The sequence below is a fragment of the Phytophthora parasitica genome, assembly GCF_000247585.1.
Source record: "Phytophthora parasitica INRA-310 unplaced genomic scaffold supercont2.9, whole genome shotgun sequence".
Lineage (NCBI taxonomy): Eukaryota > Oomycota > Peronosporomycetes > Peronosporales > Peronosporaceae > Phytophthora > Phytophthora nicotianae.
Window position 1 is genome coordinate 1089706 of NW_008648995.1, and position 11066 is coordinate 1100771.

Below are 11066 nucleotides of genomic sequence, written 5' to 3' on the forward strand. Positions count from 1 at the left end.
GCTAGAAAGTACACTTGAGTATCGGTACTGGGGAACGGATATTACCATGCGGATGTTAGCTAAGATCCTTCATCGTCAAATTTTTCTGGTAGCTGCGCCAAAGGGTCTGGCGAAGGCCATTTACGAAATTTTCGATCCAGCAGATGTCAAGAAGAACGGGGAGAGCTTTTCATCGGTAAAAGAAAGGATCTTCTACTCAGGTCAGCCAAGGCGATGGATAAATGAGCTACAGAAAACATGTCGTTCGGAGGCTGTGCAATCATCTACGCCGATAGTGATCCTTCTAAACGGAAACCACTATAGCTGGCTTAAGTTTGACACGAGAATGAACACAGAGGAGGAGGACGACATGGAGATAGTAACCGAGACCCCTAAAGGATACCACGATGCAAGTCTGACTACTATCGTCGAAGAAGACACAGCTATGGAGGAAGTAGACGTAGTAGAAGAACGAGACGAACCAACAGAAATGGAGGTGATCGAAGCAATAGGAGGTGAGCGAAAGGAAGAATTGCTGACATTCCCAACGGAAGGAATTGCTGGTCAAGCGCCCAGTACAAAACGCCAACTCCGTGAAGCAGACCTTTCTGGCTCAAGAACACTGGATGATTGGGCACGAAAACTAGATGTCGAACCGTCCGAGCTGCATGGGCAGCAAAACGAGCTCCAGCAGATCACTTCCACATATACTACGTCTCAGACAAATAGTAGCGCGGATCAAGAGTCGGAGTGGGCTCCGTCGCCAGAAAAGGAGGATCAGTCGAAAAAATCGTCAAACTCCGGGAGCGGGAGATTTAATTCTGAGGGCCTAACATTGGGAACGAACAGACTTAGGGAGAAGGCGTTAAAACAAGAGTGGAATCGTAAGGCAGAATCATGGAAGACATCAACTGACGCATCATGTCCATCTCTACCAGCAACAAATGCCCATTGGATGGAAGCAGTAAGAACGACTCCAAGAGAACTTTTGCAGCTCTTACAAGACTTCTCTTCACCAGACTACGTATTAAGTACGATGACGGACGCAGTTTTGGACGAATGGACACTAGAAACGCGTCGGGACTGTCTAACAGAGTGTATTGAAGCATTGATATTGACTTCTACGCAGCCCGACACAGTGGAGTGGCTATCAGAATGGAGAGATAGATTTCTGAGCCAAGATCGGACAGGCGCTAACGGCTTCAACCTATACCCAAAACGTTTCTGGGAATGGATGAAGAAGAATAAGTATGGGGAATCCGAACTTCTGAAACTCTGTAGGGGCTCGGAACGACAGAAACTATCCCGTTTGATTCTCGTTTCTTACGTATATCGTTCAGAACTGCTGGAAATTTGCAGTGAGAAGACCTCGTTTCCAAAGACGACTAAAGAACATCTTCATGTACTCTTTGGTGTATTACAGGACCATCCTGAGCTCCATTCAGCCATACACAGCAAGGATACAACTGGTTACTGGGCGGCCCTAGAAACCAAGCTTTCCGTACTCTCTCTGAGGCCAAATGAGCAAGCCCGCGGGCAATCCAACCTGTCAAATTAATGATATGGAAATGGTAGAAGAAACAACACCTACGGAAGACTATTATGCAGAACTCTGTAACTTGGAAACACTATTTGAAGCCCCAATCGGACGCCAGCCCAAATCCAAGCACATGAATTTGGTGATTGCATCCCAAAATCTGCGAGGTTTCGCTAAGAAATCTCGAAGGAAGTGGATAAGTGGCTGGAGACGGAAGAGAGGACAAGAAATGCTAGATATCATAATGGTGCAGGACACTGCATTGAAAAATGAGAATGAAAAGGACGAAATACAAGAACAATGGGAACGAGTATGGCAGGTGACTAACAGCGATAATCCACTCAGCTTCTGGACAACAGCTAGTTCAAATGCTGCAGGAATGGGGATCCTTTTTTCACCTCATCTAAGAGATAAGATCACTCCATGGCAAAAACAAAGCTGGACCTCACGTGTGATGGCAGCGGAGCTCAATGGATGGCTACTAGTCAACATATATGCCCCCACCCAAGCTAAGGACAAACGACAATTTTTTCAGGATCTTGAACCTTGGCTAAAATACCACGGCTCAATTGTCCTGGGAGGCGATTTTAATTGCGTCTTACGACCAGAACGGGATCGGGTAGTAGCGAGGCGACCTAGTTTCGCAGCGTGTGAAAGCCCTGAACTACGACAACTGATGAACAGGAGAGAATTTACTGATGCGATTGATCTCAATCATGATCTAGATGATGATAGGGAAGAACTAAATCCTCTTCACCACTACACTTTCTGGAGGAAGGATGGGGCAAGCAGATTGGATCGGTTCTACGTAAAAGGAGAAGCATTTAATGCAACCCAATGGGTGGACGTGGTGGATCCAGCTCACGATTCTGATCACCAAGAATTACGCATTGTGATCAAAACTAAAACCGATCTCAACAGAATTCGAACCAGAATCTATTATCCAATCCAAAGTGGGAGGCCTCAACGAGTTCAAGCAAAAATCGAGGAGCATTTAACGATTCTGCTTGACCAATTTGACGAGGAAGGGGATTTGGTCAATAACTGGGACAACCTCGTTAGAAACATCCAAGCAATGCTAGTGGAAGTACGACAAGCGGACCGGAAGCAGACGCAGCGATATTATCAAAAACTACGGTCTGAAACGAGGATACCAAGAGAAACAAGAGCAGAGATCATCCAGGACCGAGAAAGAGAGGCTAAACTCCGAGCAGCACGATCCTTTGGTAACAGTCTTCGAAGATCCACTGAGGAAATTCGACGATTCTACAAAAAGAACTCAGAATGGCAACGAGACCAGACTATTAGCTCAATTCAACCATCTCCAGGGCATTTCTATGCAGCAGACCTCCCGACCGAGGAGAGAATGGCGTCTGAGTGGAATCATATACTGGGGATATCTCATGCCACAGTGCCAGCAAAGTCCTTGGCAAAGGAATTTGACAAATTTGTCAGCATTGAGAACGAAAAGAAGGTGAATTCTACGGACCTCTTAAAGTTGATGGAGCCAATAACTGAAGATGAAACCTGGAAAGCAATTAATCAGCTCGAACGGCATAAATCAGCTGGAACTTCAGGCTTGAACCACGACTTCTATAAAGATTTCTCTACCCAACTCACCCCGAGTCTTACCAGGCTCTACAATATGATTTTAAAAGGGGGAGGGGTACCCACTTCATTTCTGGATGCTACCATAATTCCACTTAGAAAAAATGGTGATTCAGCTGATGCCATGGATTATCGACCGATAGCGTTGCTTAACACAGCCTACAAAATCTTTGGAAGAATTCTCGCTGAGCGACTTCACTTACTGCTACCGAAGCTCATCAGCAATTCACAGCAAGGCTTCATCAGAGGCCGGTCCATTGACAAGACGATCACAATTCTCAGATCTGTACTCCAAAACAGTGAATCTAAACCGGAAATACCTTGGGAAGACAGCGCAGCGGTACTCTGCCTAGATCTACGGAAAGCCTACGACACACTGGACAGAAACTATATGTTCAAAGTACTGCGCGAGTACGGTTTTTCAGAAGATTTTATCAACGTGATCAGACAGCTCCATGAAGGGACCACAGCACAGTTCCTAGTAAATGGATATTGCTCAAAAAAATGGAATGTAAATTCCGGAATACGTCAAGGGTGTCCACTGGCACCACTTCTTTTTATATTGGCAGTCGATACTCTGGGGCAAGCGGTGAACCAACACCCTGCGGTGCATGGAGTCGAAATACCCGGCTCCAACAGACTACGCCATAAATTTTCAGCATTTGTGGATGACAGTACGATTTTCTTAAATTCCGTGAGAGAACTCGATAAATGCAAAGGCATACTTGACAAATTTGGAGAACTATCGGGACTACGAGTGCAACCCCACAAAAGTATACGGATTGGCTTGAACACAAACGGAACGCCTAGGCAGTGGAATGGTTATCCAGTGTTAAATCCGACAGCAACAACACGCCAACTAGGCTATTGGGTGGGTAATAAGCTATCCAATGCAACGAATTGGGAAATTCGGATAGAAAAATTGCAGAGACGCTTGAGAGTGGCAACGACAGTGGGTAATTCTATGGTGGAACGAGTTCTATTGTTCAATGCCGTGGCACTACCCGGAATTCTTTACACCGGAAAACAGTATGTACCGTCAAAAGCTACACTCAAACTACTCACAAATCTACAAAAGCAGTTCGTTTGGAATAGCAAGACATCAACAGAACCGACTCGACACAAGCTGAACCCTGCTTTACTGTTCACACCAAAAGAGCACGGGGGTTTGGGGCTACAGGATATTGATCGTGCTCTCCAAGCAACACGAAGTAACTTAGCGGATCGGTGGCTGCAAGGAGTCCAGGACGTCTACTCAGAAGCCTGGCATGCAATAGTTCATCCAGGCAAAAAGTGTATTTATTCCGGATGCAAGTTTAAACCTACATCAAAGACAACAGTACAAAAACTGAAGAAAGAACTGCACCAACAGCCGCAAATATCAGCAGCAGCATTGGGAACAGCAGAACTATGGGCTGCTCACTCAAGAAAACTGCTACCAACTAAACGAGCAACTCCAAGAAACGCAAACCTTGATTGGAGAAGGATCAGCAAATAGTTCATGTTACGTGGTGGATGATGAACGGGTACGGTTTACAGCGGCGCGGGTAAATACTGGGGGGTATGACTCGATAAGTGGTGAATTTATACTGAACGCAACTTGGCACCAGAATAGTGCAATTCTTGATGATCGAGGCCTTCCACTCAAGCTGCAAGATTTCCCAGCACTCAAATCGGCAACAGTTAAGGAATTACTGGTTACACCCGAAGAAAGACTGACATCAGCAGGGGAATATACAGTGACAATTAAACCACCGCTAGCAAAGGGCAAGACACTGAAAACCCATATACGCCAAATCACACGATGGAGTAGGAGCTTAATACTCAGTCTTCCGTGGGAAACTTGGAATAACACGCATACCAGTATAATACCAAGGAAGTTTCCAACGTTAGGAAGCCAAATAACTTGGAAAGTCACAAGCGGCAACTGGAACGAAGTCACAGCAACAATTGAATTGAGAGGGGGACCGCAACCAGTTTTCACTGTACGAAGAAATTCGGATGGGGTTACATGGAAAATGGTGGAATTGAACGACGCATACCAGGAGACTATTGATTTTGTGAAAGTGGAGGAATGGATGAACATCGAAGGTATAGCATTTTATGCCAATGCATCCGTAGCACTTTACCCATGGGAAGTACCAGAAGCCACAACAAACAAAAGCCTCAGTAGGACGCTTCGTCGTCAGAGATCCAAATATTTCAAACAGAATCACAACTACAATTGGACACGAGTTTTGGAAAAACTAAATCAACGAGAATCTACATCTACCTGGAGCAAGGCTGCCATGACTCAAAGCCCCGATAAAATCTGGCAAAAGCAAGAACTTTTTACTGACTATCAAACTTGGACAATTTACAGGATAACTCTAGGCATTCTCAACTTGTACCACGAAAATGGTCCAGAATGCCCAGATCTGACATGTACCTGTCCTCAAGAAACAATTGATCATATCATTTGGAACTGCACCAAGGCCCAGTTGTCATGGAAACGCTGGATGGATGCTTGGCTAGGAAGATCTACCAAATCATCAGAACGAGCTTCAATGCAGCAAGCTCTAGCGTCACGCCAAGCACCGAACCCGTCCATTGAGTTTATGGCCATGGCTCAGCAATGTACAACACGATGGACATCATATCACGATGAAGCTATGGCACAGCTATGGATGATATGGACAACAATAACACCGGTAATGTTATGGAGACTGCGTAATCGTCACGTGTTTAAGGACCTCCCGACATCAGTAGAAGACACACCAGCAATAGTGTGGGCAGCAGGGATCTACCAGACCAAGGCTGTTATAACAACATGGACAGCTAGAACAGCTACTAGAATCCAAGGGTACTGTTTGGACGTCTGCTTACGAATAATGATGACAATACCTACAAGACAGGAAGCTTGTAGCCTGGATATGTGGATACTGCGTTATTGGATCAGCAATCCAACTTCACCGAAAGTTACTGGTGCGTGGATAGCTTATCATCTTGATGAAGACGGTCAATGGAACCTGTACGCAGCACAGAACATGAAGTTAACACATACGGGGGACTATAGATCCAGTGTGGAAAGCGTAATTGTGCAAGGGCTAACTGCTATCTCTGCAAACGCTGAACCTGCTAAAGTCTTGCTACGACTAGAGAGCACAGAAGCGATGAAGCCAAAATCAAGACAACAACATCAAATCGAAAACAAGTCGACAACGTACGAAACTCACTACACTCAAGCTCTTGAAAACTTCTTCGCGATCCAATGGGGAAAACCCAAGCTGGCGGCACTAGACCCACTCAAGCACTTAGCAAAGTCGCAGACGGCGATCCAGTACAATTTCAGCTCTGACCCCGCTTCATTAACTAGCCCAATGCGGAGTTATTTGGAACGGACAGCCGAGCTTCTCAATACAACAGGCACCAACCTCCCTGCAAGTGACAACTCAAAACGAAAGACGAAGTCCATAATGGACCGTCTAAATGCATGTCAAAACAGGCTTCTATAGAGTAAATAAAATCACAAATAGAAGGCCAAATTTCTCTCTCGGGCGAAGTATCCGTAATGGCGAGCCTGGGGCTGGGCGACGACGAAGCGCTGTACACAGTGATGGCATTAAAAAAAACTAATGGGTTTTTTGGGCAATTAAATCTCAAAATAACGTTTAATTAGATGGGATGTCAAAATTAATATTGACAACTGAGATTTATATCTCTGATTTGCCATAAGTCTGTCTAAACAACCCAAAGTAGGCATCGGTCTACGTAGCCTGCGCCGTAGCTGCTCGATGGACACGACGGAGAACTCGCTCCCGATGGTTCTGGGCGCCGTCCAGGCACTCTACGGCATGGTACGTCTTGTTGCAATGCTAGACGTGCGGCTTCCGCTTCCAAACTCATCATGCAGCCTGTGCTATTCACATGATAGTCCAATTAACTCATTAACTCACTCTTCCCTCATCCCCCACTATTTCACAGGAAGGAGCTGCGCGACAGCGAGAAGCCAATGAATTCCTCAACAACTTTGCAGCTTCGTATGCGGCGTGGTCCGTAGGCTTCCAATTATTACAGGACGAGACTCTGGCGCTGCCTCCGGAGGCGCTCTTCTTCGCAGCCAACATGCTCCACACCAAAGTGCGCAAGGAATGGGTGCGACTGCCAACAGAGCAGAAGATAGCCATGACAGTACCACTACAGACAATCATGCAGATGCTGCGGGCTGGTACACGACCGGGATTCGACCAGGGGCCGCTAACCAGCAAGCTTTGCGCCATATACGCGGTGGTAATGATCTCGTCTCCGGACGACTGCAGAGCTTTGTTGTCACAATTGCTGGCAAGTTGCTCGGCATCAGGAGAAGCTGGAGAAATTGCGTTCTTGCTGACATTTTCTCGCTGTGTTTGTGAGGAGATGGAGGACGCTGAGTTGGCATTCGCTGCCAAAGATGCAATGGAGATGCACCTCTCTGCGCTGAGTGGAGACTTGGTTACGCTGACCGGGAAAATCGTGCTCACACGTGGAGATCAGGATGCGCGTGTGGCCTCACTTCATGGTGAAGCTTTAGCGTGTTTGAATGTGTGGGTTCGACGCGCCGGCCTCTCGTTGGCGTCGCTCTACTCTAAGGATGAAGCCGTACTGCTTTCACTGCTCGAGGCCCTACAGAACAAATCACAGCATTTACAAGCATGTGCTGAGATCTTAACGAAACTTATTACGGTAGCGTCATACCCGACTCCAACTCAGTTGGAACAGACTCTACTAGTTGTGGCACAGGGATTGCTCAAGACTCGTGCAGCGTGCGAAAGCGCTCTTGCCGCTGACGAAGACGACGTGATCCACGCACTAACTGATGTCATCTCAACATTCTGTGAAACATATGCGGACTGGATTCTGGAGGGAGAATATCCACAGGAATCGGCTGCTCTGGGCGAGCTCATGCTGTATCTGGGCTCACATCCGCGGCGACAGATTGCGTCCCTCACTCTGGAGTTTTGGATGGTCGTTCAGGATGAACCTGTCGCGTCACGGTATCAATTCTTCCAGCATGACGCCTTCGTACGGCTATTTGATGTCATGCTCAAGCAATGCTCGTTCCCTGCAGGTAACGCAGAGGATATGGATGAACTGGAGCTGGACGATCTCATGGCTTTCCGAACCGGTTTCCAGGGTGTCTCGGAAGCCTTCATATCGATCTTTACGTTACTAAAGGAGCAATATCTTGCTCATCTTCTTCCTATCCTTACGTCGGCTGCATCGAGTGAATGGCAGAGCGTTGAAGTCGCTCTGTTTGCTGTCTCTACAGTGGCTGATGAGATCAAGAAGAAGCTGCCGACGGCATCCGCTAGTACCCCGCAGCAAGCAGAGTTGGAGAGCATGGTGTCACAAATTATGCAGGCAGTGTTGAGCTCAACAGCAAACACGCATCCTCTCGTAATCACTACAGCTTCGAAGCTGTTGGGTCAGTTTGCTGCGTGGATCAACGACAAGGCGTTGACTGCACGAGCTTTCGACACTGTGGCGGCTGTTCTACAGTACCTGACTGGTGCACTTGGACTTGATGCGAGTCGTAGTAACGCTGCCAAGAGTTTCATGCAAGTTGCAACGAACTGTACGGCATGTCTAGCCGAGATGCAACCGAACTTCCTCGTGGCTAGCGTGCAGCATTTCGATGCTTCTGGTCAACAAGCTATGCCGATCGAGGATCGATTACTGGTCGTCGAGGGTCTCGTTCGATCCGCAGCTGTATCTCCCCACTGTCCGATGATTCTACAGACCGTTCTCAATGACTCACTGATCCGTCTGGACCAAGTATTGATAGCAACTGGTGTTGATGATGTGGCTGTGGCTAGTTTTGTGTGCAGCGAGCTTCAGGTACTTAGCAAGGTGATGCGATTCCTGGACGCTCCTGCAGACGTAGCGGGGGGCAAGGGTGTTACGGGGTGGGCAGTGCAGCAGATTTGGCCCCACTTGGACCCCATTACTCCACGATTCGAAACCTATGAGGTTGTGATGACTGCTCTGTTCGAGTTGTATGGATGGTGCTTGCAGAGTCTAAGACAAGAAATGGCTTCCGAGCTCGGAGGAATCGCTACATTAATCCTTCGAGTGTTCGAGCAACGACGTTTTGTGGCTCCACTCGAGTGCGCGTCTGTGGCTGTGGATGTTTTCGGAAAGGATGCAAGCGCTGACATTGTCGAGAGTTTCCGGGGGTTAATGGGAGCATTGAGCCAGTCGGCGTTCCAGTTCTTCACGACTCATTCACTGGCCGAGTCACCAGATGTGCTGCGTTCCTTCTTTGAGCTGGCCTATCGCTTCTTGCTCTTCTGTCCAGCAGCGTTGCTCTCTGCTCCCGAGTTCCCGGTGCTTATCGATCTCGCACTGGCTTGCCTGGGCAACCAGGATCGTCCATCTACCAATGCAGTGGTCATGTTTCTCACTTACCTGCTGAACGAGAGCACGATCAAACTGGCCTCGTTCACAGCAACAATCAACGCCAGTGTGTTGGATGCTGGTCAGACTGAGAAGTGGCTCGACAGTCTCATTGGAGCGCTAGCTTCGAAAAGTCCTAGCGCTCTCTATGACGCGTTGTCCAAGCTCTTTTACTCACTGCTGACGAGCTTTGCCGACAATGAGCGCGTGCGAGCGGCGTTGATGCAGTCACTAACCCATGACGCACTTGGTGTGACGGAGCTTCGTCCAGAAGACCGACAACAAGTACTTCACTTGTGGCTATCACTCGCTTCTCAGCCCTCACGCTATTCAGAACGACGCTTCCGTGGCCTGTGCTCCGAGTTTGCTAAAGTCTGTCGCAAGGAAATGACAGCAGACGTGCTCCACTCGATCGAGATGCCCAACTAGCAATAGAAACTGCTACCATATCACCTGTAGTCATACAAGTGTGTGTTTCATGCAAGGTCGTTTATCACATGTATTGACTGGCTGTAGACAAAATGAGCCATCACAAGCACAAAGTTCTACCAAAATGATGCAGCGTTTCCGCGTTGATGGCAGCAGAGATCTGCAGTATTAAGCCAGCTCTCCGACCTACAATATATAAGAACTGTTAGAATGCAAGTCACCTTGTCATCATTAACTTGCCACGTACGATAGGGTACTTCTCGTAATAGAACTCCTTGGTTTCTTCGAGTTCCTTCTTTTTCTTGTCGTTGAAGTCCGAGACGTCGTCGCTGATGTCCTACAAGCCAAGCAAAACCGATTAGCGCACTGCCCGCTTCTCGTCCATACGCTTATATTCCGTACCTCCTTCTTGAGCGAGCCTAGTGCCAGAGCACGCGTGCAGGCCTGTAATACCAACATGGACATCATCAATCAATACATATTCCATGCAAGTCAATTTCCAAAATCAGTTATCAAATGTACCGTTCCGGCGAACTGGTTGTAAGACTTGCCCTTGGCGTAGAACTTGGCGCCTGATGTCACGTCCAGCACCTGCAACAGCAAAACAAACATGTAGCTTTTTGTCAATACTCCGTCGTTACCGCAAACCTGCAACTTCATTGCGTACCTTGCCGCCAACAGCCAACAAAATCGGCTTCTCCTCATCCGAGCCGTCATACCTGCAACCACAACCTTTAATACAGTGCAAACACTTCCGCCATCCGAATACTATAGCCCGTACATGCGCAGCTGGTCCAGCGTATACTTGGGCAGCCCCTCGGCCTCAGCCGCTGCCTCCTTCTCGGCGCCTTTGCCTGTGATGAGGATGGAGAAGGGGTACGGGCAGCTGTAGCCGCTAGCAATGAGCTGCTGCTCGATCTGCGGCCACGCCAGTGCCACGATGGCCACCACCAGCGCCACGCCGAACAGGAAAAAGCGTCCTAAGCCCGCCATTGTCTTTGAGTCTCTTGTAGCTGTCGTTCCGCTGGTCTGCACTCTGATTGTGAGGCTCGAGTCCTGTGCCACGTACGAACGACACAGCTTCTACATGAACTGGTGT

The 11066-nt window shown here is 47.9% G+C and overlaps 4 protein-coding genes across 5 annotated transcripts; 3 read left to right on the forward strand and 1 right to left on the reverse strand.

Moving 5' to 3' along the window:
- Positions 1-46: 46 nt before the first annotated feature.
- PPTG_06401 (hypothetical protein) lies at positions 47-1083 on the forward strand (the record flags this gene model as incomplete). Its single annotated transcript, XM_008900317.1, has 2 exons — positions 47-855; positions 918-1083. 2 exons carry the CDS (start codon positions 47-49, stop codon positions 1081-1083), a joined length of 975 nt encoding a protein of 324 aa, XP_008898565.1.
- A 5084-nt stretch (positions 1084-6167) lies between these two features.
- Positions 6168-6550, forward strand: PPTG_21888 (hypothetical protein; the record flags this gene model as incomplete). Its single annotated transcript, XM_008900590.1, has 1 exon — positions 6168-6550. A coding segment is annotated over one exon (382 nt), but the record flags the coding sequence as incomplete, so codon positions are not given.
- Positions 6551-6808: 258 nt separating this feature from the next.
- On the forward strand, positions 6809-10244 carry PPTG_06402 (hypothetical protein). The gene is made up of 2 exons (XM_008900318.1): positions 6809-6960; positions 7088-10244. The coding sequence occupies exons 1-2, from the start codon at positions 6898-6900 to the stop codon at positions 9965-9967; spliced, it is 2943 nt and encodes a 980-aa protein (XP_008898566.1). The 5' UTR covers positions 6809-6897; the 3' UTR covers positions 9968-10244.
- Positions 9979-11062, reverse strand: PPTG_06403. 2 transcript variants are annotated; one of them, XM_008900319.1, is made up of 6 exons: positions 10749-11062; positions 10635-10686; positions 10490-10558; positions 10370-10411; positions 10215-10304; positions 9979-10153 (listed from the first exon to the last, which is right to left on the reverse strand). In XM_008900319.1, the coding sequence occupies exons 1-6, from the start codon at positions 10958-10960 to the stop codon at positions 10136-10138; spliced, it is 483 nt and encodes a 160-aa protein (XP_008898567.1). In that variant the 5' UTR covers positions 10961-11062; the 3' UTR covers positions 9979-10135. The 2 variants fall into 2 exon arrangements, with proteins under 2 accessions (XP_008898567.1, XP_008898568.1); XM_008900320.1 differs by having other exon boundaries at positions 10008-10153; positions 10215-10296.
- Between the last annotated feature and the right edge of the window lie 4 nt (positions 11063-11066).